Genomic DNA, 27,975 nt, shown 5'->3' on the forward strand with positions numbered 1-27,975 from the left:
TCATATATCCTAATCAATTCAACCAAAATATAATTTGTTTGTTTCCACTTGTAAAATGCCTGTGGTAGACTCCAAGTTTATCTGTGGTTGCTGCAACACTGTGGGAAAGAAAGCAATGTTTTGGTGTTAAATGTCCCCAATTTGCCCAAACATCCCCAAACTAGACACAACACTGCAGCATGTAGCTTTCTCAGGTGACAAATCTTTTGAGGTTTCAGCCTGGCAGAAGGGAAGGTCATTTCTGAAATAAGTGTGTGTACAGTGTGGGTGTGGTGGGAGTGAGAAAATGTAAGATGAACGTTTGCTTGTTTTATGCTGATCCAAGATCAGCACCCATGTGAATGAAAGAGAAAAAATAAAATGTCTCAGATCTGCTGCACTACACCTAGCACTGTATAACATGCATAGAAACTCAGTATCTGCTCCTGTGGTTCAACTGATGTATGTGTGTCATAACACCTGAGCTGGAGGTTGTTATGTGTTTCATGTGTTCAGCAAAGTTTTTTTCAGGCAAATGAACATCTTATCTTGCAATCTGGAAAAGGAGTAGCATACTGTATAACTTAAGTAAAGCCACAACTAACATAAATAGCTAATGTCCTGTACTGTATGGCTAACATTTAACAAATAAAACATTTTTGCAGAGAAAAGAGATATTTCTTAATTTGATAATGTTGGACATAGACAAAATAAATAAATAAATAAATACATTAATAAAATGTATTAAGCAAGTAAGATATGTAGTTATAACAAAAAGGTTTGCTAAGCATTAGCTTGCAATCTTCTACCTGTAAATTTTGGCTAAGTGTGTACCTCACTATACCTTGTTTTTTGTGTGTGTAATTCTGCTGATACATCATATTCTGAGATAGATATTATGTGCTGAGAAATCCTGATACAAGTTTAGATCTATTACGAAAAATATGGCAAGAAAAAAGAGTATAGAAAGCGTTAGAAGTGTTGAAAGCATGCTCAGTGATGGAGTCTTGTGGTGAGCACAGGTCTTTATGATTACAGCAGCAGGTCTTAGGTACAAATCTACAGTAGCCAAGTACAATTTATGCCCCATTATTTTAACAATCACAGGCTCTCTAGTGGTGTAGTAAGCAAATGCACAATGCAGGATTGACACAAAACTAGAGTGGTGTTTGTAATGTTGCCTGCAATGTACTTCTCCAATGTTTACTGTCTTTGAATTGGTAAAACTCTAAGGTGTAAAAATCTAATTTGACTGTAAACCAGATGGCAACTTTGTCCATTTGCAATTATTTCAAGACATTACAAATTTAGGCTTGGCTTTGTCTGCACCAGAGTTAATACCAAATAAATAAGTTAACTCGTTCATTTCTGTCATGTGCAAAGGTCATTTTAAATTGAGCCTAAATCTCCATTACAGATATTATAATGTATATATTCAACCAAAATATAGTGAAATGACATTTATTGATTTCAAACACATATAATTAATCTTGGAAACAGAGTCAAACTCATGTTATTTATTGATAGATACAAAAAGATCTCATGCAATGGGATAGAGAGCATAGCTAGCAATGCCGCAGGTGTTGCTGCCATTCCGGATCATGCGCATGTATCCTCCTTCACCCCAACTGGTCCCCCAGCTGATAACAGAGAATTGGTTAAAGTTTCTACCACAATTTCAGTCTTTCAATCCTGTACAAGTATAATGTTTTACTAACAAAGTTTAGTGGGTTTTCCCTTTCAGGCTACACTAACATGCATAATTCAGCTCAATTAGAGTATGTTAGAGCAAGGAAAATACTAGAACATCAAATTTTAGCAGTTTTGTCTAAGCTTGAGTTCTCTTAAACTGGATATTTATGTGAATATTGAATGTGCATTGACATTTATGACAAGCCTTTTCTTTCTTTCCTACCCAATTAAACTGGCCTTAACATTTAACCAATCTAATGCAATATATAGCATAATTATTATGATTAGATTAGGTTTTCAGGTTTTTATGTTTTCCCTAAGTTACACAGCTCATGCTATATATGTAATTATAGTCTACAGCATTTATTAATGTATCAGTATCATTTGTCCATCCTGTAAAAGATGCAATTAATTTACATTTTGTAAAAAATTCACATACTGTATTGTATACTTGAGACTTGAGCCCTGATTTTCTGATTAACAACCCAGGGCCTTAACCACTTGAGCCATCACTGCCCCATTTTAATTAGTTGCAGTATTTAGTAGTGTATGGCAATGTGAGAGACCACCAATGCAAATTACTCAAGACATAATCATCTTGGCCTAATTCTAAGATCAGTTATTACAAAGATCATTATACTGATTTATAGTAAATGACCTTTTTTGAATAAATTTAGAAGACCATGTTCTGACCTGTTTTTGATGATCCAGTAGTCTCTGCCACCCTCTGAGCCATAGCCAACCAGAAGCATTGCATGGCTCAGGTTGTTTGGATTGCACATGGGCTCATCATAGATCCCTGACACAACATATCACATGACTTTAATGTGAAAGAAAGATCCACTTTCATTTATGCATCATTCATTACTTAAAATGATACTAAAATACTGCTGATTTAGTACATTATTCAACTTTGTGGGTCATAAGCTAATAATCATTATGTGTGATTCATTTTTCTGATTCATGCAAAGAATAAATCACTTAATAAATCACTTGGGGTGTTCTGCTATGTCCTAATAATAAAATAGCTTCTCAGTAATGTGACCTACTACATTTGTTATCTTTGTTATCAAGTTCAACAGATAGTAACAAAACATTAAGTAGCTTTCATTAATATAGAAATTATATCAACTAAGAATATCTGCAAACTACTGTGTTATAAGGGCATTTTAATCCATAAAATTGTTATTGTCAAGTTCTCAATTTTGAATCTCTCACCTGAGCTATAGAACATAAAGCTAGTGTGGTCAGAATCAACCGCTATAGCGATTGGACCAACAGTTGCCAAAGCATCAGCCAAAGCTTGTTCATTTCCATACGGAATGTACTTGTATTCACTGATTCGTGCCACAACTTTGTTGCTGTCATAGAAGCAGGGCTGCGTGTCCTGAGAAATATGTGAAAAATGATAATACATTTCAGAAGTGATTTAAAGGAAGCAAGGTTTGTGTTCTGTTTACTACTTAGAATATTTTACATTTCTAGTCAATATTGATATTGAAATATTACAGTATTGTTCCTAATATATACTATAAGGACCTCATATCTCTATATTTTTTATGTTTAGGAATAGAGAACATTTTGATAATATTTATGAAAAGGAAAAACACACAAAATACAGTACATCCCATAGTTGGAAGAATGTTGCAAAAAGGAAGGAATGGGAAAAAAACTGCTTATACCACCCGGTCTAATTTTCAGTTATCACTTGTTGCTGTTTTTTGTTTTTTTTGTTAAAGAGATTATTTAACAGAAGACAATGATTGATGTGAAATAGACACCTAACAAAAGGAGACACAACTCTCTGAATCCCACTCACCACTGAGGTATAAGGGTATGTTTCTGAGGCTTGTAGCCCGTTGTTAATCACATAGTCAAAAGCGCTGGACATCCAGCCCCCGTTACAGCCGTATGAGCCGTAGGTCCATGTGCAGTCTAACAAATTCTGCTCACTTAAAGACACCAGTTGACCTGTTTTCTTGAACATTTGTCCCTCTATGGCACCTGTAGAGCTGAAAGCCCAACATGACCCACAGTAGCCCTGAGTGAGAAAACAACACACTTGTAATGTACTGATACAAATATACAGTATTTACAAGACAAACATTCTGAGGAAGAATGTTAAGAATGATGAAGTTCTCATAAAACTCTTCAGGGTATTTCATATTTAGTAAGTGTCTTATTGCATGTTTTCATGAAGAATCTAACAACCCTTACCTGGTCTTTAACCTCTGTAACATATCCCATCAATCTGTAATCAACCGATGTGTACCCTAGGTTCTGAGCATTGTAGCGTAGCATTTCTGCGTTAACTGTCTTTTCCACTTTGTGTACATTTACATTAACACTGGCTCCCAGTAATTGTTTATACTCCATGCGAGTCTATGAAAATAGAAGCAGGTTTAACAAAGATTATTTAACTTTTTTCTTAACACAACATTTAAAATGCAAGTGTGTGTAAAAAAACAAGATGACTTACCAGGTCTCCATATTTGTTCATTGCCATAGCAAATGCTGACTTGCCCGAATAATATTTTCTATTGTTATCCTCAATTAGGTTCTTGTTTTTCTCCCAAATGCCTTGTCTTTTAATATCATCGCTCTTTAGAAGAAAAGAACAGAGACAATCTTATAAGTGAAAGGACATCATTTTTATGTTAAAATTTGTTTTCAATTCATCCTGCTGCAAAAGTGGAAACAAACCCTGCAGTTTGGGTATTGAGGTACAGTACAGTGTGCAGAATGTAAATGAACTGTTATTTGTCATACATACATACATATAAATATCAACACAATCTATCTTAAAAAATACGGATATTTTAAAAAAGAAAGACCTCTTCATCATAGTCCACGCCATTAGCTTTCTTCCACAGCTTCCATTCTGCTACTACTTCCTCATCTGACTCTACTGCCAATGAGAGCGGTATGTCCACAAATAGGCTAAGCACAAGCATCCTGTTAATCAGAAATCTCCAAAGGACTTGACCCATATCTGCCCAAACAAAGCATTATATACAGCATTATATACATATGTACCTGCACCATAAAAATACTTTAAAGTTACATCTTTATCTTATGGTTACACAATCCTGATGCTCAAGACTGCTATCCATTAACTCTAAACATCACCTTAAAGAAATGTCACCATATAAAAGATTAAAGGTTATTCTATCTTAAATGACAACTCATTATGAATTATTTTTTTAAAATAAAAAAACAGATCCATCACACACACATCCATCACACTGTTAGATACTGCAACTGAAACTGTATATGTTGGTGTTATGAGTGAGCTAAAGCAGCTTAAGTCACTTTATTACACACACTTATATTGCTGTGCGACCTTGTAAATGTCCAATTACATAGTAAGAGCTTTCATCACATATTTTGAACACAGCATTACTGCATTGTTCAATGCAGTGAAACCAATGTATTTAGAAACCCTGCAACATCAGATAGGCTCATCAGCAAAACATAGTACCATGTCTCATGAAATATGTGTTTTTGATCGTTAATCAAGATCTATATATGAAAAAAAAAATTAGAACTAGATTTAATACTCACCTGGTATTTTTTGATATTTTTTTGTAAGTTCAGAGGATGATTGTCTGCTAAGGACTAGAGGAAGATCCCTTACAGAGGTAACTACACTACGTTTCAATGGACGTTTATATACAATGTAGAAGGTGTGTTTTCATGGTCCACTTAGTCATACCACTCTAAGTCCTGACTAGCTCTTAAATAATAAGCTATGTGTGTCAATTACACCCTGCTTAAGTGAATGATACATCATTTGCAATTTTTTTTCAGACAGCCTTGCACGTCAAATGCTGTTCTCAGATTATATGACACAATCAGCTGTTTTCATCTGGCCCTTCATTAACTTGCTACAAATGTTATTTCACCAAATCATTCAATGTGTTGTAAATCGCCACCAAAATCAAATGGATAGTTTGTATATTAAGTCCATTCACAAATAAATCCATGCTTATAAAAGTCTAAATAGCACAGGCTGATCTTCACTTTTCTAAATCTCAATACAATGATGTTTATACAGACATAATGCAGATATCAGCACATGATGTCATGTACACTGGTAACATCAGCATAGTATCTGTTATTACAACTGAGCCTGTCCTATGATGAACATTTGTACTTGATGAACATTGAGCCTTGTCTGTTCTGGTTTCAGGTGCTGTAGTTTGCACTTTGTGAGATTTTAAGTGTTGATTCTTAAGTTATACAGATCTGTGTTATTCATTGTCAAGTATTGGAGAAATGTTAGCTTAAGTGTGACAACCTAGGAGCAGAATATATATATTCTGTTATATAAACTATACAACACATATATTAAACAACATATATACATTATATATACGGTTAGAATAAAAAGTGGTCCAAAAGATATGATAGACACAGACACTCTGTGACAGTTAAAAGCGTCCTCTTCCGTAATCTTATCTTCTATTTGTAATAAACTACATAACTCTTTATGGGTTATCGGTTATCTACTGACACATTTGTATCTGCAAATGTTGTGTCTAGACAATGCAGAATAGTACACCTTCAGCTTTGAAGAGCTTTGATACACACTACACACTTTGTTTGGCTCCTTTGGCACTCTCTTAACTAAATTCAACTCAGAGGTAACGGCAGCAGCGACTCAGACGTCTCAGAATTTAAGTGAACCAAAATTCTATCGAAAAGGTTTTATTTTGAGTAGGTATGGCTGGCATCAAATACAGGGGTATTCGAAAATATTTAGCACTAAATTAGATTCAAATGCTCTACTAGTTTCAGACCTTTGGACCCCAGTGCATTCAAATTCACAAAACTATTTAATTTTAATGAAACTTATTTTTACATTACCATTATTGTATTAGAAAATAGTGTGTGTGTGTGTGTGTGTGTGTGTGTGTGTGTGTGTGTGTGTGTGTGTGTGTGTGTGTGTGTGTGTGTGTGAGAGAGAGAGAGAGAGAGAGAGAGAGAGAGAGAGAGAGAGAGAGAGAGAGAGAGAGAGAGAGAGAGAGAGAGTTGGCTGATGTAAAGGACACCTCGTGCCGCTATTCTGCAGTGAGAGTCTGTGCCTAACCAAGTCCCCATAAATCCCTAAATCATCTGAGCTCTTAAAGGGAAAGTGGAATGAGACTCCAGTGATCCTAGCATGTCTTTCAAGGTAAATCACTTCGTCTCGAGCATTTAGATTGAGGTTTAGGCTGTAGGGGAATATGCTCGGTTAGCATGTTTTATTTTTCAGCTCGGATAGAAACCTGATCTGTGATTCCCCCTTTGCAGTGATCAGGCTGCAGGAGCTGGAGAAACGCCTTCATGCCGCCTGTCACTGTGCACTTCATGGGCACTTATTAAAGCAGAGGGAGAAGGATTGTGTTATTTAAATGTCTGTTTATTTTACATGCACTGTTACGTACATATAATTATAACATCCGGAAAATGAAACTTCAATCCGTCTTCAAACCGCATACAACTATACAAATTTGTCAAGATACAGATTTCTTTTTGCATTTCTGAATGTCACGCAGTAGCCTATATGTTACGTTACTGTGTCATATGCTCGTATATGGTGTCATGACGTCATCACGACCCGTGATGACGTGCTTTTATGAACGGGCATGAATTGTTTACTCATTTGGCCATAATGTACGATTAGGTTATAAACAGTCTTTATGCCGTTATTGTTACAGACCTAGTGACATCCCTCTGTTTATGTATGCTTGAAACACAATTACTGTAGTAATATAGTGTTATATAGCATTACAGTAGTATAGTACAGTACTATAGTATAGTATAGTATAGTAATCTAAACATTGTATCTATAAGAATACGTGCGTGTGTGTGTGTGTGTGTGTGTGTGTGTGTGTGTGTGTGTGTGTGTGTGTGTGTGTGTGTGTGTAAAGGCTTTAGGCCATTATTGTTACAGACCTAGTGACATCCTTCTGTTTATATTGTATGCTTGTAACATAATTAGTAATATAGTATAATATAGCATTACAGTAGTATAGTATAGTATTATATAGTAATCTGAACATTTTATGCATATATGTGTGTCTCACAGAAGGAAACTCCCTTAGCCAACGCTGCATTTTGGGCAGCCAAAAAGGGGAACCTGGCTCTCCTGCAGCTGTTGCTGAACAGTGGTCGTGTAGATGTTGACTGTAAAGATAGCGTATGACAGCTTCATCTACATCTATTCTTACAACCATTAACTTTATGCACGCTGCATTGAAGATGAACTAAACAAACTGTAAAACAGTCAAACTGTGTCTTAAGTCATTCTTTATGATGATTTTTTCGCCAGCATGGAACCTCGGCTCTGATGGTGGCCTCCTACAGTGGCCATTATGACTGCGTGAGGGAACTGATCATGCAAGGGGCAGACATCAACCTGCAGAGGGAGGTAAGACTGCTGTCTCTGCCAGAAATAGTGCTGCAATGAGTACTGTGTAGCAGAAATGTCTGTGGTGATATTGAAAGAGTTCTGAAAGTTCTAAAATACCTGCATGAAATGTTTGCTGATGTTTCTGAAGATTTTTCTTTTGAGGATTAGAATAAGAACTTTGAGTGCAGGAAAGAGTCAATAGAACCTGCATTATTAATGTACATAATGTTCCACTGTCATAAAAGTTAAAGAGAAATATTTTTACTGTATTAGAAAGGATCAGGTTCAGCTACTTTTATGTGTTTGGATTAGTTTATTGCCTTAGCAGAATATGACACAGTGTTCAGTATTAAGGCATTTGAATTTACTTATTAGCATCATTTGTCGATGATTTGCTTAGAAACATTGCTCCACTGCATTTATTGCAGCATTGCGAACAAGCATTGCAAACAATGCTGAACTATAATGTTTAATGTAGAAGCTTTTTCTGACTTGCCCAGTGTTTAACGGTTGTGTGTGCTTGTATAGGCTGGTGTTACAGTATTGTGTGTGTGTGTGTGTGTGTGTGTGTGTGTGTGTGTGTGTGTGTGTGTGTGTGTGTGTGTGTGCGTGCGCGTGTGTGTGTGTGTATGTTTTTTCAGACAGGTTCTACAGCCCTGTTCTTCGCAGCACAGCTGGGGCATGATGAGATCATCAAGCTCCTGTTTGAGTTTGGAGCTTCCACAGAATATCAGACCAAGGTAATAAAGTTGTGCTTGATTAAAAACACATAGCTCTGTATGGGCCACAGTTTGCCATCTTTATAGTCATCAGCAGCCTGCATTACTCTGTAAGTTAGTACAGATGAGAGTGTGTGTCTAGGGATGCAAATTTTTTGACAATGAAGAATATATACTGTAGTAAGCAGTAAGTCATAGTCTGTTTTTATGAGATAAAAAGAGATACAGTGAAAAAAGTGAGTCAGTGAGCCAGTCACCAGCAATTAGGAGGCAGGAAATCTGCTGACAAGTATTACCAGTGAGCTAATACTTGGTTTGGCTGCACTGCTCTAAGACTGCAAGGATCTGCATTTATTATAGTGATTACCTATCATAGATAAAGCTAGCACTTTTGTTACTGACACTTTTAATGTTAATAACAAAATATTTTCTACATTGCCTGTAGTTGTTACAATATATCTGTAGGGTTCTTACTAACTGATACAACTGCAAATGACACTTTAATATAATCTATATCTTTCTATATCTTTAACCAATATTTTTCAGCATTGAAGTTTTTTTTGGTGGTAATGTCCTATATATTTCTGTATACTTTTTTATTATTTTAATGACTTGCAAACTGTTGTAAGCTGAATCACTGAGCCAGTTATCTTCTTGCCACAAGTGCCTGTACCTCATTGTTTGTTCTTCAGTTTTTCCCTCACATTAAAATAAAAAAATGTCATAATCACTGATCTTCCCACACTACCTTACGTTAATTATTTGCCTTTTTAGTAGTTTTGGTGTACATAATAGTGCTTGCAGATGATCAGACTCATGCACCACAGAATAAATCTGAGTGCTGTTAATCATGTTACTTTGTGCCTATATCACAATATATATCACTATATCATTCGAAACATGTAGAGGACGGGTCAGAGAGATGTAGGCACTAAGGATTGTCTGTTCTTTAAAGAGAACTATAGGTACAGTGCAAAAACTGTAGCTATTTCTATACTGTACATGTTTCTAACACCCATTTAGATTTGGAATGAAAAGTATTTTCTTATAGAAGCATCGTGATTGTACTTATATATTTCTTTTGCTCTTCCAAACAACTAGCCGGAAAAAGGATCCGGATTTGTGGAACTTGACTGTTGACTTGACTTGACTTGACAGCAGATGAATTTCTTGAAAATTGAAAATGAGTTTCCTTTGCTTTACTTGTTTATATTGGCCATACATATCATATTCACAAAAGTGTTGTTTTTTTTGCTGCAGGATGGTGGCACGGCCCTATGTGCTGCCTGCCAGAGTGGTCATTCCAAAGTAGTGGAAACACTGCTCAAGAACGGAGCTAACATCCATGATCAGCTCAGCGTTAGTGCACTCTGTTCAGTTTGAACAAACATAACTTCTTCCTTATTCCTGATTGCCTGAAAGGCTTGAGTTTCTCAGTGATTCTCAGACTGCTGCTATTCTGCTGTGTAGAATTAATTTTGGACAAAAGCCTAAAAACATCAACACAAAGAAAAATTAGATGTAAACCTATGACTTTAGGGATGCAGGGTGAAAGGAGTTCAAACTAAAACTAAACAAAACCTTTCATTTTAAAACATACTAGAAACAAAGGTGTATTATAGCTTTTTTTTATAATCAGATATAATTTTATTAAAACTATAACAGTTACTTTAACCTTAAAAGAGTGTACTCTTTTTACAAAGATTCATTTTGGCCATGCTGTATATATAGTGCTATGTCTGTATTATTTAATATATACTGTATTTCAATATAGTGCATGGAGTCGTTCCCTCTGTTTTAAATATAGAAGCATATCTTTTAACCACTTCGCTTATTAAGCATGCAGTCACTCTCTCCTATCACATTTCAGGATGGCGCAACTCCTCTGTTCTTAGCCTCTCAAGAAGGTCATGTGACCATCGTCCGTCAGCTGTTGTCATCTGGAGCCAAAGTAAACCAGCCTCGGGAGGTGGCAGCCATTCTTTAACCTCTCAATACAATATGCATACAGTTGGATAAATAAACAAACAAATAAAATTATATATATATACAATGATTTGTTCCATGGGTTTCACCTGGTTGTGTGTGTACCAAACTCAGGATGGTACCACACCCCTGTGGATAGCAGCCCAGATGGGACACAGTGAAGTTGTGAAAGTTCTGCTACTACGTGGTGCAGACCGAGAGGCTGAGAGAAACGTATGACACTGATTATACTAATAAAGCAAAAAAGAAAAATCTTATTTCGTGAATAAGTTGTTACAATAGAATCCATAATGGAGCTTTTGTGTATGCGGTTATTAAATTGCGGTTATGATCATTAATAATTAGTCACAAACTTCTGGTCAGTCAAATTGACAAATTCAGCAGCATTGTGCCATAAAATGGGTATAATATAGTTCAACAATTAAATTAAAATTATCTGCATGATAAACTTAGTAATTATTGCATTAGCTGTTTTAATTAATGAATGTTTTTTTTTATTGCGTGCTGAAAGGATGGCTCTACTGCGCTTTTTAAAGCGGCACACAATGGACACTGCAATGTCATAGAGGAGCTTCTGAAATTCAGCCCATCTCTTGGTCTTCTGAAGGTAGGAGATAACATGTCAATATTCTGCCTGTATTTAAGATTATTTACATCTACCCAGATTCGGTTTATTCTTATAATACATAACAATCTGCCAAGGTGTATAATAGGGGTCTTGCATATCTATTAGGGGTCTTGAATTCTGGAAGCATTGTTTCTTAAATAATGGTTTCTCTATCTAGAATGGTTCCACAGCTCTTCATGCTGCAGTCATGGGTGGAGATCCAAAAACTGTGATGCTTTTGCTAAAAGCGAATGCTGATCCTACTTTACGTAATACGGTATGTGATAATTGTCCATAGGTTTAACACAGCACAATTATGCAAAACAGTGTGTATTCAGCAGAAGTTGGAAATTGACTCAGCATCAATATGGAATTATGGAATTATAATTGCATCTATAAAATGTTAATCGATACTCCTTCTAGTACTTTTGATTATTTTTAGATTAAAAACGTTATTAAATTGAATTCTTTTAGTTCTGTTTAATTCGTTTAGTTCTTTTAGTTTATTTCCCTCCCTTTGTCACTGTATCTTAAACACATTTCCTACAACTTTTTGGTGGTTCAAATGTAAAGCAGAAAGAAGCACACATAAGTAGACTGCAATCTGGCTGATGATTTGTGGGATTACCATCTATTTTCTGCAGTGCACCAGTCCATTTTTGTGTAAAATATGGATACAACATGATGCTGCCACCACCATGTTTCAAAACTGGGACGGTGTTCTTAAGATTAAAAGCCTCATTTCCACCATACAATGAACCGATTTTTTTTGGAAAACTGAAAAGCATAAGGCTAGTGATCATCTACAAACTTTAATATAAGTTTTTATGCTGATCATATAGTAGGGAATTCTTCCTAGCATGACAGCTTTTTTAGGCTATGCCAATGTGGGACTTTCTTAATGGTGGATGTACATACTTGGTACCTGATGCCTTCAACTCCTGGGGTTCCTTTGGCATCTGTCTCAGTAAAGGAGCATTGGCTTGGCCCAGACCTAGTCGGAGAGGCCTGGTCTATTCTTGTCAGTTCTTGTGAAAGAGGTGTGGTATCTGTGTCCATCAGTCCTGGTAAAGGATGTGTGGTTTCCCTGCCTGCCAGACCCTTTAAATAAGGTGTAGCATCTGCCGTGATGATGATGATGATGATGATGATGATGATGATAATGATTTTATTTTTTTTTATTATTCTTTTTTACATTACATTGTTGTTTGAACATCAACTGATAGTTGTAATCATGAGTAGGCTGGGCATGTATTTTGACAATTTTATGAAAAAATACTTTACCGTCATCAAATTAAATGACTCTAAGCACTAAAAATGCTTCAAAGAGTTTCTAGGAATATGATTTTAGGATTCCAGGTTGAGGAAGAGTGGTAGGTGTACAGCAGTATAACAGTGACATCTAGTGGACAATATACAGTACTTCACACCCATTAGCTGTTGTTTTGTTATCAGATTTCTAATAATAAGCTGCTGTCTTTCAACAGAATAATGACCTACCAGGGGACCTCACAAAGAACGAGCGCATCCTGAGGTTTCTTCGGCCGCCTATCTTAAATGGACAAAGTTGATGACTGTTCCTCTTGGCCCTTAGAGTTTTATAGCGATTTTGTTTTTTGTGGCCGGAGAAAATGCACTACACGAAGCCAAAATAGAAAGTACACTCATAGCATTTTGTATTGGTGCTTGCTTCTATTTACAAGAAATTCATAATTGAGCAAATAATAATAATAATAATAATAATAATAATAATAACAATAGTAACAATAGTTATTGTTACTATTGTTATTATTATTATTATTATTATTATTATTGTTGTTGTTGTTGTTAATAAAAAAATATTTGTGCTAATAAAAAATGTTGCTAGACATAAATCAGTCTAATTTAGCTTTACAGATTTACTCGAAACAGATTTACTCCATGTTTCTGTTTGAAAGATTGGAACTGTTTCTTCCATTGCAGCTTCAGAGTAATTCTATTTATTATCACAAAACTGCCATTGTTTGATGAATTTTGCTAACTGTGTTCCTTATGACAAAGAAATATCAAATCCAGTCTAGCCATAATAACTAGAGGAATCTTATATCTGTGTAAGCCTGAAGCTTCAGTTTTTTAAATTCATTTACTTCTGAAATACATTTCAGATTTTTTTGCATTTGGTATTCTAAGTACTGGTGCTGTAAAATTGTAAAGTATTTTGCAAAATGTGTCAGTGAAAGTGTGTCAGACTGTATATTTGTGAAATAAATACTGAAATGAAATATAATATGAAATTTGTTTCTAAAGAGGTATTGAGAGGTATCGTGCATACTCCCTGTATATCCATAGTTCTTATAAATAAAATAAATAAAAATCCACTGCTGAGATTTTTTAACAGGTAAAGGAGCCTCTAGATGAAAACCCTTAAATAATAAAGTATGTTATAACAATGTATATAATGCATTTTGTTTTTATAAAATATACAATGAAATTGTATTCAAATCTCAAAACAGTAATAAAAAAAACACAAAGTAGGGGTATCAACCAATACAATTAATTTAAAAAAGGAGGAATTAACAGCATGTGCAAGGTCCACAATTTTGATAGCTTTTCGTCTTGTAAGTCCTGTAAAAAAAAAAATCGAAATAAATTTTTATTTCCAGCTTAAAATGAATAAAGTTTGGTGTCCTTTCAGACCATGCATATGAAACTTTCCAAATAAAATAAAAATATTAAAAATAAAAATATGACATTTTGCTATTTTATTTTCCCGTTTATAATGAACATGGATGTGGGGCTGGATTACCAAGTGGAAGGTTGTGAGTTCGATTCCCACGTCCACCAGGCTGCCACTGCTGGGCCCTTGAACAAGGTCCTTAACCCTCAATTGTATAAAATAATAAAATAAAAAACGTAAGTGGGTCTGGATAAGGGCGTATGATGGAAATATAAAATAATGTTTTGTTTGAAGAAGCTATTTCTGACGTCAGATTAGGAGCATAACTCCTATTGGCTCGGTTTGTGTGGCGTCATGTAAAACATTCTAAGAGGAAGTACACAAACAATACAGACTGGGGAAATAGGCGTACAGAGAGAAGACGCTAAAGATTTTTAAACGTTTAAATTAACATTTTCGCCAGTTTATTACTGAGCTTTGAACAATGTAGTAGCAAGAAAACATATCATAGGTTCAAACCGTATGTTCAGTATTTATAGAGACGAAAGATAACGACTGCTATATGGCTAATAGTAATTTACAGGTAAGTCTCCTATGAGGATCAGTTTATTGTGTTGCGTTGTGTACTAATAAAATCAACGGGGAAGATTTCGATTCATTAAACTTATAATCGACTTCTTATGGTTTAGTTGGGATTACATTTCATTAGAATTAGCAAGAAGTTAGTTTGTTGTGTGTGTTGTTTTTTTTTTTTAAATTATTATTATTATCATTATCATTAAAACATATTAATTTAGTTCATGCGTCCATATTACTTCATGACATCATTCTGGTCCAAACTTTTCCCATGAACAAACTTGAGGATGAGTTCTTTTTATTTCTATATGTGTGTTCTGTGTGTGTGTTCTGGTATGTTGTGACAGTGTGTCCAAACTTGTCAAACCAGTCCTAGATTTTTGTTTTTTTCTTTTCACAACCAAATACAGCCATATTCTAGAGTCAGCTTGTGTTTTAACATAATTTTAACATATCACGGGAGTCTCACAAAACTGAAGGCTTTCAGAAGATTTGAGATGTTTAAAGATACCACTGAATCTGTAGTGATTCGATTGGATTGTAGGTTAATTTATAATCCATTATAATTCATTCATAATCAGTAGTAATCAGTGAATACTTGGATAATTTAGAATCAGTCGTTAGTCCTAGTTTGGGGACATGAGATCCAGTGAGACTCTGAAGCGACCCTGAAATAATTGTTACAGATATCGCCTGATTGCTTTTATTTATTTGTTTATTTATTGATATGTTTTTTACAATAATACAATGCCAAAAAAAAAAACAGATTATATAGTTAGACCCCTTAGATAAGTTACAAGGAACTGGAACATTCAGAAAACACCTCATGGTGGTGGCATGTCACAAAAAAATAAATAAATATATAAATTGTATGTTTTTCTTCACTAAATAATAGTTTAATCAATCCTAAGAATGAACTTCCTACAAAAAAGCTCTTCCTTTTTTGTGCAATAGAAAGCCATTGACTTGGCCACCAAGGCTTCGGAGGAGGACAAAGCCAAAAACTACAAGGAAGCTTTGCGCCTCTATGAGCATTCAATTCAATACTTTCTACATGTGGTGAAGTGTAAGTGAAACATTGTGTACATTATTTTTATGATTTTTAACATTAGCTTGACTCTGTGTATTTATCTAAAAGTTTTGATGTTTAGATCTGTCACTTTATTTTGAATACAAATGACCACATAAGCATTACAGTATGTGTATTTCTCAAGCAGAACACAGACTAGTGTATATCCTGCACTACATATTTCACTTTCTAAATCTAAACAGGAGGGTGGTAACCTAGTGGTTAAGGTGTTGGGCTACCAATCGGAAGGTTGTGAGTTCGATTCCTCCATCCACCAAGCTCACACTGATGGGCCCCTGAGTAAGGCCCTTAACCCTCAATTGCTCAGTTGTATAAAAATGAGATTTAAAAAAATGTAAGTTGCTCTGGATAAGGGCGTCTGCTAAATGTTGTAAATGTAAACACACCTGTGTCTTCAGGTCCCCACTGATGTCCCTTGATACAGTATATCATAAAGATTCATGACTGATTTTTCTTCTTTTTTTGGAAACATGAAGCTGATTATCAAGCGTTCTAAACTGATTTATATAGTCTGTGTCAACTTTACAACAAAATTAAATTCATGAGTTTAAAATCTTAACAGGATGCAACCCAGTTACAAGCAGGAAGCAGCTAGGTGTACACCAGCTCCTAGATTACAAACTGATTATTCACCTGACTGGAGTCCTTTATCTTTCACCTGTGGAATGTTACATGTGGCAGTAGACTTTGTTCTGTCCTGCAGATGATGCTCAGGGTGACAAGGCCAAGCAAAGCATAAGGGCGAAGTGTGCAGAATATCTGGACAGAGCCGAGCAGCTGAAAGAATATCTAAAAAAGGCGGAAAAGCAGCCACCTGCCAAACCTGTGAAAGAGTCCAGCGACAAAGGGTCAGTTTTGTTGCATAACCCAGCTGATGAACTAAATTATGAACTACCAAGAAGATCATTAAGCTATTTATTTAACCAGAATGTATTTTAACAGGAATGAGAGTGATGACGGTGATAATTCAGAGAAGAAGAAATTTCAGAATCAGCTTCAAGGTGTGAACATTTTTTTAGATGCTTTCATTTTATTACGGTGAGTTTTGTTTTAACCAGAGGCTTTAAACAAACACAGATTTCTGATTTTGTTATGTTCCTCAAGTTTATTATGAAATGTTGCAGTGTTATGTTAATAAGGAATGTGCTGTGTGCAGATATTAGATTATTTTAATTCAATTTTACAGGTGCCATTGTCATGGAGAAGCCAAATATTAAGTGGGATGATGTTGCTGGCTTAGAAGGAGCCAAAGAGGCACTGAAAGAGGCGGTCATTCTACCCATTAAATTTCCTCACCTTTTCACAGGTACTAAAGAAACAGTGAGAGTCTGTAAGGTTGCGTTCATGTCTTTTCTTTTTTGTAATTAGAAATTATGAGTGACATTATGAATGACATTAAAAATGACATTAAAATCATACAATCTCTTACTCCCAGGAAAAAGAACTCCATGGAAAGGGATCTTGCTTTTTGGCCCTCCAGGTACAGGGAAATCATACCTAGCTAAAGCAGTAGCTACTGAGGCCAACAACTCAACCTTCTTCTCCATCTCCTCCTCTGATTTGGTGTCCAAATGGCTCGGTGAGAGTGAGAAGTAAGTCCTGTTGCCACACCTGATCAATGCGGTGTGTTTAAGTAGCATGGCACAAACACTACAACCTGAATATTATGTAATGAGTTTTCCAGTATGTATGAGCCTGGGCCTGAAATCCAATTGTAGTGGTACATAAAACACAGTTCTGAATCATTCTGCTTTCTCCTCCACCAGATTGGTGAAGAACCTGTTTAGTTTGGCTCGACAAAACAAACCATCCATCATCTTCATTGACGAGATTGACTCGCTGTGCGGCTCCAGGAGCGATAACGAGAGCGAAGCAGCTCGCCGAATAAAGACAGAGTTCCTGGTTCAGATGCAAGGCGGGTTAAGGGCTGGGGACAGGGCTGGTGTTCAGTGATAGAAAATATCGCATGACTAATTTTGTTTTGTTCTATTGTTGTTGTTTTTTTCTGTAACCATAGGTGTTGGAAATGATAGTGAGGGAATTCTGGTTCTCGGAGCAACCAATATACCATGGACTCTAGATTCTGCCATCAGAAGAAGGCAAGTATCATATTCATTTATGTCTTTCCATTTTCTTAACAATTTTATATTCCAGTTTTATCAAGTACCTTAAACTTATTAAGGATTTTATAATTGTTTCAGTTATAAATTCTGATATTACATTTCATGAACTAGTTGACCGACAACAATCTCATTTGTAAATTTATAAATAACGTAACAGGAATCAAGATGTTGGTTTAGATCCATAATGAACAAGCCAGAGGTGACAATTAACAAGAAATAAACTGTCACAGACGACATTGAACGAAGATATCAAACTTATCGTCTTCTGCTTGAAACCGGTTAGAGGGATTATAACTACAGTATAAAGAAAACAGTACTTAGTGTGTTGAAAGGCTGTTTAATGTTTATAAAGGACAGTCAAGTTTTTAAGCATCCAGTAAAGAGAGTCACTGAAAGCAAGGTTAAAATTTGCATATAATCTTTTATTGGAAATCAGAAAAATATAGCATCCTTACGGTTTATAAGCTGTACTAGATTATATAAGATCCTGCATTTTTATACTGATTCTAGACTTTGTACATCCCTACTGTGTTTGTATGGCTCAGGTTTGAGAAACGTATTTACATCCCACTTCCTGAGGAACACGCAAGATCAATCATGTTCAAGCTCAACCTCGGTACAACCCCCAACAGCCTCACTGAAAAAGACTTCATTACGCTGGGACAGAAGACCGTGCACTATTCGGGTGCAGACATCAGCATCATTGTCAGGGACGCTCTCATGCAGCCCATCCGCAAAGTTCAGTCAGCTACTCACTTCAAAAAGGTGGGAGAGGACGTCCGTTTCAGAGAAGCCTGAAATCATGTTTCTCAATTTTAGACCCTGATCATTTTTAAGGCAAATGCATTAATGCTATTTATTCAGAGTGCAGTTTGAATACTAGTCACTCTGATGAAGTAATTATTTGCTTTATTTCCTCCTAAGGAAACTTTTTGATTATAATGGATATATAATATAATACAGTGCAGAGAGCAAAACTATCACCCCTGGTAGCTTCTGATGTGTATTTCAGTTACAGAGTCTGTGTTTTCCATGTTATCTAGTTTGTATATTTTGTCATACATAGAAAATATGGATAGTGTAAGCAAAAGTAGAGGCTGAGCATACACTCAGTACAGACACACACACACCTCAGTCACAGGCTCATTAAAATGGATTCTCCAGCTAAACTACCTAACAGCTGGGTAATGAAACTCTACAGTGAGCATAAATAGGCTGACTGTCAACATTCTCTCCATCATTTGGTGCCTGTCATTGTGTAGTTCTTTTGTGCCTGAATTTTGGGGTGCTATCTGAGGTGACATCTGACATATGAAATGACGTGCCTATTTTTCTGAAATATATTAATACCTTCTCTTTCATGTACAGGTCCGTGGAAAACCGTGGAACAATCAGGAGGTATTAGAGGATGATCTACTGACACCTTGCTCTCCAAGTGACCCAAACGCAGTAAAGATGACGTGGGTAGATGTGGAGGCTGACAAACTGCTGGAGCCCATCGTCAGCATGGTGTGGATGAGATTCAATGCATATTGTAACTCAGTGCAATCCTGAGCATAAGCAGCACATGAGCTTATAGTATCTTATAGCAATGTATATAACCTTAGATATATTCCCATATCTGGGATGAAAGTTTGTAGCACCATAATTCAGCACTATGTTTAACTTTAACAAGAAGTTGTATGAAGACAACCACTATGAGCAATAATAGCCCACATGTAGGAGTGACAGATAGTTGGATAGTTAGTTTTATACTAAACCTTCACTATTAAGTGGTGGAGAGATTATATTTCAGATTGTCCATCACTCTGTGCGTCCGTCCAAGATTCGCGTTCAATGTCTCATACAATATCTCAAGAATGAGTAGTTAAATGTTTCTAGAATTTAGATGGAACTATACATTATATAAAATTGGTACAAGATATTGAGATATATCACACACACATCCACATAACCTGCAAACACATTCAGCAGAATGCTAGAAGTACGTTGCATTAAAAACACAATATCAACATTGTTTAGCTTCTATTTAGGTATTAAAATTGTGTAAAACTGTATGCAGTGCTCATTTATGCAGTTATTTATGTATTTTGTATGTTCGTGTCTGGTCTCCAGGAGGACATGCTCAGGTCGGTGGAAAAAAACAAACCCACTGTGAACGATGAAGACCTGAAGAAGCTGGTGAAGTTTACTGAGGACTTTGGCCAAGAAGGCTAACTACAAAGCAACCATAATATACAAAAAAACACCCTTTGTACTATGCTTTTTTTATTCCATTTTATTTTTGTACTCAGAGTTTATTCTTAAATCTATACTCTTTAATAAACTTTGTGGAATAGAAGCTATATTAATGTAGCTTGTTGAACTGTTTACTACTTTATATAGTGTGACCATGGAACTGAGATCTTATTTATTGTATGTGGGAGTTAAATTAAGCTGTGAGTGGGTACTTGCTAAAATGTCTTATTTTTTTTATTGTTATTATTATATCTAATGTATATGTATTGGGCATGCACTTGATTGCTGGTTTAATTAAGAATTCTATGTTAATACTCATTGGACATTTTATTATCTAACATCCCAGAAAGAATAAGTATTATAAATGTGTTTGGCCAGAAAATGGCAATTAACTTTAGCCTCCTTTTTTTTTTTTTTTTTTTTTTTTACAGATTTTGAAGAATATAAATGAAAAATTTTGAATATTTGGGTTTTGAAATTTTAAATTATTAGTGACATGAGACTTCCAAAACAGCAGTGATTTAAGAAAAGTTTGCGTCTGTATGCGTGTCTGGGGTTCACCTCCTCACTCCTATTTCACTATTGACTATAGACTGTACTGTGCACAGCGCTGTACAGAGCAGCAAAAAGGGAGGCCGAGTTTAGATTCAATAGATAAAGATGTAAACATTGGCTATAGAAATACAGTTATTTACAGCATTTGGCAGACACTCTTATCATAAGCAACTTAGTTATACAACTGAGCAGTTGAACAATAAGAGTCTTGCTCAAGGGCTTAGCAAATGGCGGTCCTGGGATTTGAACTTGCTAGCTTCCAGTCAGTAGTCCAACACTTTAACCACAGAACTACCACTTTACATGAGTACATTTAGGATAGAGGTTCTTTACAGTGACGGATAGGGAAGCAGACTCTGGCAAACTGTAGGTATTTGGTTTGCTACTGTGCACAGAGTCACCTGTATCTCATGTTTGCAAATAAATGTTCAGTGGGTATAGCAACATTTAAGTGTTCTTTGTAATTTGACAAACAAGTGTATGTGTTAATATGTATGTCCAGTTTTCTTACATTAATGACTATTAATTACATTAATGGCTTTCATACTGCTTAAGACATTACTGATATTTGTATACTCCGTCCAGGGTGTATCCTGCCTTGATGCCCGATGACGCCTGAGATAGGCACATGCTCCTCGTGACCCGAGTAGTTCGGATAAGCGGTAGAAAATGAGTGAGAGTGAGTGATATTTGTATGTTTAATTATGTGTGCAATATCAGAACAGTGTATAGGTTTGCAGACTTTTTGTTTTCGAGCGCGTGTGTGTGTTATGCAGTCTGTCCATACAAAAAATGGACAGTCAGCACAACTTTACTCCCATGCTTGACCCAGTTTCTTACAGCCCTTCACACTCCTGTATCTGGACGGGTAAATCAGACATCAATACATTTTTTTCTCCCTAGTTTTTTTCTGCCCTTAATTAGGTGCCAGCACACAATTACACAACGTCCATTACACAAATATTTAATTGCAAAGTAAACAGCTGATTTACACTCCGTCTTACAATGGATCGCACATCAACGCGGTTTGATTCTTGTAATGGATATTCATCTCACCATGCATATCAAAATCAGCTTTCGTTAAAGCTCCTGTTTTTATCTATACATACTGAAGGTGTACTATACATACTGTACATACTGTACATATAGCCATTTGCATACTTTGCATCCCTGTGCATGAAAAGAAAGCTTGAGAAATATTAATAGATATAGTATTATTAGTACATACTAATTAAGACATGTCTATATATAGTTATGTACCATTTACAGCATTTGGCAGATGCTCTTATCCAGAGCGACTTACATTTAGCTCATCTGTACAGCTGAGCTATTGAGGGTTAAGGGCCTTGCTCAGGGGCCCAGCAGTGGCAGCTTGGTGGCCCTGGGATTTGAACTCACAGCCTTCCAATCACTAGTCCAACACCTTAACCACTAAGCTACCACATCCCATGGCACACTATATTAATCGACATCTTCACCATAATAAATACTAAAGTTAGATAGTACATAATGGTGAAAATGTAATAAACCTATGGTAGTGACTTCTCACCTTTTGTACTGTATATACTGTCTTCTGTTCAACGGATTCATGTCAAACTCAGTTTATTTGCTATCCAAAAAGAAACTAATAGAGAATGTCCTCCTTATTAGATGGGTGTGTCTTAGGGAATTAGTGAAAAAAATACATTCTGTAATGCAACTGTAATGGAATTATCTTGCGACGTGTGGCTGGCGGTAAGCTAATTTTCATTGAAACAGACCTGTCAATCAATTTTGAATCCACTCTGTAGCAGTTACTTTAGTGTAGATATGCAATATTCGGGTCCAGTCAGGTTAAAAAACCAACGGGTCGGGTCAGACTCTGGTCTAATTTTTTCAGGTTTGTCTCGGGTCGGGTCTTTCTTAAAATAAATAAATAAATTATGCACGTCGGGTTCGTGTAAAAAGTGATTCGGGTTCGGGTACATTTCTTTATACCCGAGAAGACCTCTAGCCTGGATTTAGGACTAGATGAAATCAATATCATTTGTCATAATAATCAGTGACACTTTCCAGGTCTATGACATTTCAGAAAGGTAATTTTTTTTTAAATAATAATGCTGAAAGAACACTGGTTCATTGAGAACATGTACACTGTAAATCAGTTGTCACTTGCTTTAATTAAATTCATGATAGTATAACACAGAAAGGCAAATTGGTTTAGCAACAAATAGTGTATGTGCAGGTATAATATTGGACAAAAAGTAAGAGAATAAAAGTTACGTACATATAAAACGACAACAACAAAAAAAGGATCCTCAAAAATAATTAGATCTATATGTTTTGGTATTGGTTCAATATCTGTAACAATCAAAATGTGCTAAAATTTTGAAAGGAATTTTATTAAAAATAATGACCTCAATTTACACCCAATTAAACATACAGTATGTAACAAATGTAAACAAAAAGTATAGCGTTCAAGTTCAGACGTTAAATGTAGTCAAAGACTAATATGGTCTAACATAGACCATAATTGATGCTACAGTTTATCTAATGGAAAACTGACTACAAGAAAATGTAAAAACCCAATGCCCTGTGTACGCCATGAGCTTTATTTTGAGAGGTCAAATTCCTTGGATATTACTCAAAGAGCATATTTTCACCCATTTTGTGTTGTGTGTTAATAGGTGCTGCTTCATTCAGATTTCTTCACCAAACAATTAATAAAAATAAATAATGTAGAAACACAAAAAGGCATTAAAAGACATTTTCCACAAATACAAACCAAATAAATAACACTCGAACTGAAAGTAGCTGTTTTAACAATTATTTTCCATAAAAGAGACAAATATCATAAATTCTAGTATGATTATTAACGGCTTTTCAAGTTCTTCAGAATGAAAACTTTAGAAGTGTAGAGTACACTGATAATCACACTGGAGAGTAAAGCTAAAGCCAGAAAAAGAAAAAGCTCTAACACCAGTGCAAACCTGGAGTGCTTCTCTGATATTCTAAAATATATTAAACATCATTGCTCCTATGGAATTTGTGGATTCTGGTGTGGAGCTTGAACGGGTGTATTTTCTGACTGTGGTGGCAGTGTTTATCAGTTCATAAGGAAAGGATACTGCTATGTAATCACTTTATTTGGTGTAAGGCATAGTAATTATCTAAAACACGATGAATTAATGAGTTACTGTTTGTGTTAACAGATAACCGAGTATACAGACTGCATTTACCCTCCAACCTAATTCAACACAAAATACTGGGTCATGTCCATTCCATGATTTTTTTAATTCACCACTGCAACTGGTTAAAGGACTTTTTTTTAGCTTGATAAAAATCTCAACATATTTCAGCATTTATAGCATCATGTCTCGATTTCTAGGTCTCCTTGTAAGGCCACAATGGAAGTATGTGCATGTCTTAAAGCATCCAAAATAAGGCCACCACTGACCTGTGCCGAAATAAAGATTAATGGTTTCCACACACTGATCGCTTTGTGGTTTCAGGAATCATCAATTGATCATTCATGGCAAACCTAGAGTTAGTCTTAACCTTCAAGCAATTGTCATCTAATTTTTGACCAGTCTGATCAAACATCCCAAGGACTTAGGGAGGGAAAAAAAAATAATAATACAATGGTATACAAACTTTTTAAGCCATCATAATGAAAAGGAATCACCAGTCATATTTCATTTCACTGTGTATAGCCTACAAAGCAATCTAAGCAGATGACAGCAATTTTCATTGCAGCCACCCTAACGCCCGTTCAGTACTCTCTCAGTTCACAACCACTTCATTTTATTTCACAATGTACAGGTGACATAAACTCACCAACACCAAGCTATGAATGCTACCATGAGGGTTTGGTTCATACAGTCTAACGTGTTGAGGAAGCTGTGCTGGGGACGCGCTTGTGATCTGTTAGACAGTTACGGTCTAGTAGATCTAACAATTACATACAGCATGGGGGTGCAGCAAAGATAAGAGTAGTAGCAAAAGACTAGTCCATCCTCTGTTGGGACTGATTGAATATTAAAATACAGAAAAGAGGGAACCGATAGCCAATCCAGTTGCAGCACCAGTTAGCACACCTAGAGCGATACCTCCTGCATCGTTACGCCGGCGCTCCTCAATGATCACATGGTTAACTTCATGTGCAGGGGACACTCCTGTGGGACACAAGTACAAAAACAGCTGTTTACATCCATCTACGCACAACTCAAAAATGAGTGCCCACAAATTGCAGCAAACTGGCTACATTCAGTACCTGAATTTAGGTCAGGACCACTTTGTCAATGAAGGTTTATAGCGAACATATAGTTAGTGTTGGCGGGATGGTTCTGCTCTGGGAGAATTTTTCCCACGCGCCTGTCCAGGGTGGGGAGGCAGCGCTTAGGAATGAAGACCCCCCATTACAGCTCAGAATCAGAACTTGAGCGAAATGCGAAATTGAGCGAATTTTTATATATATATATATATATATATATATAAATGAGGGGGGGGGGATGTTGTACCTAATAAAGTCGCAAGTAAGTTGATATGCTCAGATTAGCCAAAACATTAAGACAATCAATGATATTGATTCACCTTTCAGTGGTTTTAAAGGCCCGGCTGCTAATGTTTTGGGGTCAGATACCACAGCACACCTTCTGAAGTATTATGTTACTGAGTTCATGCTTTCATAGGTCAGAGCTGTTTTATTGGCACAAAGGGGACCTACACAATATTAGGCAGGTTGTTTTAATGTTAGTACTGAGTGGTGTATATAGTCTGCCAATATGACCCTGTCACTGAGCAACTATTTGTCCCCCCTTGGACAACTTTTATTATGTACTATACACTGCATATTAGGAACACTCAATAAGACCTTTGTAGACGCTCTGACCCAGTCATCTACCTATTACAATTTGTCCCCTGTAAAAGTCACTGATTTTCCAGCTTCCAATAAATGATTCACTTTGCAGCTGTTAAAAACTTTTAGCGCAAAAGAAGGAAGAAAATTTAATGATCGGAATAATTAGTCTTGACTGAACTTGAGTCAGCAATACACTTTGCCTGCACAGATGATAAACTATATGACAAGTTGAATGAATAAATTAAAGTTTATATATGCATTCAGTGACAGCAGCAGCTCCAGCTTGGTTGTAATGGGGGAAACAAATGCATACTGTTGCTTACCTGCAGAGTACACAGGATTAGGGACATAAGGGGGAGGAGGATAAGGGACATAACCACCATACTGGTCCGGGTAGTATACCTGGCAAAAGGCGAGGCAAGAGTGTCAAAGGAAAAAAAAAATCACTACCATTCTGTTTTTTGGTCAGGGAAAAAAAAACATACAGAAAAAGCATATAAATAAGGTTTTATAAGATACAATTTTTCAGCTACTAACAGATAAACTAACAGCAAACAGCCCCAAATAATTTAATTATTACTGGAGTTAGTTATTTTCTACTAAAATTAACTTGACTCCTACCTGAGGAGTAGGGTTTAATTCTGCATAAGTAGGAGGAGCCGAGGCAATAACGTCCTGGGTAAAACCAAACTGAGGAGGTGCAACCACCTGCAAAAGAAATAAACAACAAAAAAAATTACTCTACAAGATCTTGTATGATAACCTAAAGGAAAAAAGAGGATGTGTTAAATATGGCACATTTATAATGAAGTAACAAAAGCTGCCATTTATATTTTATATCTACTACATAACAAAGCCATCTTTTGTGTACTCAGCACAGGGATTACAGATTTAAGTATTCCACCCTCGACAAGCTTCTTTAGGTAAGCAATGACTCACTGTGTTGATTCTGGCATCTTGAAGGGCCACAGTCCAGGCCCTGAAACAAAGAGAGCAAACATTAACATTATTCATACTGCACACACACTTTGGGTTACAGCATGAGTTTTCAGTCTTAAAACACAAGGTAACTACTTACTAAGTCCTTAGCTCTGTCTGCGTTTCTATGTCGCCCTGTCTGCGTTTCTATGTCGCCCTGTCTGCGTTTCTATGTCGCCCTGTCTGCGTTTCTATGTCGCCCTGTCTGCGTTTCTATGTCGCCCTGTCTGCGTTTCTATGTCGCCCTGTCTGCGTTTCTATGTCGCCCTGTCTGCGTTCCTATGTAGCACCATGTCCCTGGAGAAACATGGTCTCATTTCACTTTGTACTGCAACAGCTATATGTGGTTGAAATGACAATAAAAGCTTCTTGACTTGACTTGATCAGTGTTCATAATTAGTTTGGGTCTAACAGCTAGAAGAATAAATTCTATTGCACTAATAATCAGCTGACTCACAGGGCATCATCTGCACTGTCTGCACAGAGGCTAATAACGCGTCCATCACGGCACACAATTTGAAGAAGGGCTTCTCTCCCTTTTCCCTCAGGAGGCGTCAGATCTGAGGAAATACACACGGTGCGAAATAGTTAAAATCCTAATGATCAATAACGAATCTATAGATAGTAGGGTTAGATTTCTCAGCGGTATGAAAGTCTGACCTCGACAAGCATCGGCATTGCGAATGTTAATGCAGTCCACCCTCATATGGATCTCATCCTCCATGTCACGCCGTTGTTGGTCATCATAGAAAATTAGACGGCCATCTGACCAAAGGTCAAACCAGTTTTTCTTCCAGCGACGCAAGATGGTGCCTAAATGAAAATGTTGACAATATTTTCCCCAAAGTCTCTGGGCTGAATCACAAATGTCTGTCTACTTCACTAAGGAGGGTTCCGAATGGATCATTTCCTGCCCTAAGTAGGGCCCCTAAATAGGGATTATATATATAAAAAAATCGGATTCCGCCTTCAGTAAATACAAACAAAATATACTTACTCTGGCGGTGAAGCCATCCGCATTTAACAAACGCCATTCTTTCTTTAAAGAAAGGGATGATCTGTAAAACTGCCACACACAAAAAACGACAACAACAAATAAACAAGTACCTTTTATTTCATAAATAAGTGCGATGTAAACAAACCTTACCTTGTTTTGATAGCAGAAGCTAACGGCTTGTTTGGTCAGACGAGCAGCAACTACAAGCGAGAGACTTCGCTTTTAAAGGATTCGTTTTAAGTCGTTAATCACTTAATACGAAATATATTTAAGATCAACACGAGAAATAAAAATGAATATTTTACCGTTACGTCTCAAACTGTCGAGCTAGTAATGGACTCCTGGCGGTTACACGAGTGACGTCATCGCCATCAACCATCCCATCAGCTGATGATGGGGGCGCGAGAGGTTTCAGGAATTCACTTCCGTCAGTAATAAGACAACTGCTGGCATTCTACAGTAAATAAAATAAACATTTTTAAAGGAAACCTCCACCCGAAACATATTATATGTGTTTATTTTGAAATGTTGATGTTTTAGCT

At 36.3% G+C, this 27,975-nt stretch overlaps 4 protein-coding genes across 8 annotated transcripts; 2 read left to right on the forward strand and 2 right to left on the reverse strand.

Moving 5' to 3' along the window:
• Positions 1 to 1,519: 1,519 nt before the first annotated feature.
• cts12 (cathepsin 12) lies at positions 1,520 to 4,661 on the reverse strand. Its single transcript, XM_027170035.1, has 7 exons — positions 4,506 to 4,661; positions 4,151 to 4,273; positions 3,889 to 4,053; positions 3,491 to 3,712; positions 2,890 to 3,058; positions 2,365 to 2,470; positions 1,520 to 1,619 (listed from the first exon to the last, which is right to left on the reverse strand). Exons 1-7 carry the CDS (start codon positions 4,659 to 4,661, stop codon positions 1,520 to 1,522), a joined length of 1,041 nt encoding a protein of 346 aa, XP_027025836.1.
• A 2,149-nt stretch (positions 4,662 to 6,810) lies between these two features.
• On the forward strand, positions 6,811 to 13,122 carry ankrd29 (ankyrin repeat domain 29). 4 transcript variants are annotated; one of them, XM_027169639.2, is made up of 10 exons: positions 6,811 to 6,847; positions 7,745 to 7,855; positions 7,988 to 8,086; positions 8,710 to 8,808; positions 10,048 to 10,146; positions 10,658 to 10,738; positions 10,888 to 10,986; positions 11,285 to 11,380; positions 11,559 to 11,657; positions 12,868 to 13,122. In XM_027169639.2, the coding sequence occupies exons 1-10, from the start codon at positions 6,836 to 6,838 to the stop codon at positions 12,949 to 12,951; spliced, it is 879 nt and encodes a 292-aa protein (XP_027025440.2). In that variant the 5' UTR covers positions 6,811 to 6,835; the 3' UTR covers positions 12,952 to 13,122. The 4 variants fall into 4 exon arrangements, with proteins under 4 accessions (XP_027025440.2, XP_027025439.2, XP_027025441.2 ...); XM_027169638.2 differs by having other exon boundaries at positions 10,658 to 10,756; positions 12,868 to 13,121; XM_027169640.2 differs by lacking the exon at positions 10,048 to 10,146 and having other exon boundaries at positions 10,658 to 10,756.
• Positions 13,123 to 14,397: 1,275 nt separating this feature from the next.
• LOC113657929 (vacuolar protein sorting-associated protein 4B-like) lies at positions 14,398 to 20,455 on the forward strand. Its single transcript, XM_027170102.2, has 11 exons — positions 14,398 to 14,619; positions 15,567 to 15,678; positions 16,406 to 16,550; positions 16,645 to 16,703; positions 16,889 to 17,008; positions 17,138 to 17,294; positions 17,469 to 17,617; positions 17,720 to 17,801; positions 18,371 to 18,590; positions 19,194 to 19,334; positions 19,941 to 20,455. The coding sequence occupies exons 1-11, from the start codon at positions 14,599 to 14,601 to the stop codon at positions 20,040 to 20,042; spliced, it is 1,308 nt and encodes a 435-aa protein (XP_027025903.1). The 5' UTR covers positions 14,398 to 14,598; the 3' UTR covers positions 20,043 to 20,455.
• A 2,303-nt stretch (positions 20,456 to 22,758) lies between these two features.
• On the reverse strand, positions 22,759 to 27,849 carry plekhb2 (pleckstrin homology domain containing, family B (evectins) member 2). Of its 2 annotated transcripts, none has more exons than XM_027170098.2 (9): positions 27,739 to 27,849; positions 27,584 to 27,633; positions 27,434 to 27,502; positions 27,097 to 27,249; positions 26,894 to 26,996; positions 26,398 to 26,437; positions 26,080 to 26,166; positions 25,782 to 25,860; positions 22,759 to 24,772 (listed from the first exon to the last, which is right to left on the reverse strand). In XM_027170098.2, the coding sequence occupies exons 3-9, from the start codon at positions 27,468 to 27,470 to the stop codon at positions 24,636 to 24,638; spliced, it is 636 nt and encodes a 211-aa protein (XP_027025899.1). In that variant the 5' UTR covers positions 27,471 to 27,502; positions 27,584 to 27,633; positions 27,739 to 27,849; the 3' UTR covers positions 22,759 to 24,635. The 2 variants fall into 2 exon arrangements, with proteins under 2 accessions (XP_027025899.1, XP_027025900.1); XM_027170099.2 differs by having other exon boundaries at positions 27,584 to 27,652; positions 27,739 to 27,757.
• Between the last annotated feature and the right edge of the window lie 126 nt (positions 27,850 to 27,975).

Source organism: Tachysurus fulvidraco, chromosome 2, assembly GCF_022655615.1.
Source record: "Tachysurus fulvidraco isolate hzauxx_2018 chromosome 2, HZAU_PFXX_2.0, whole genome shotgun sequence".
Lineage (NCBI taxonomy): Eukaryota > Metazoa > Chordata > Actinopteri > Siluriformes > Bagridae > Tachysurus > Tachysurus fulvidraco.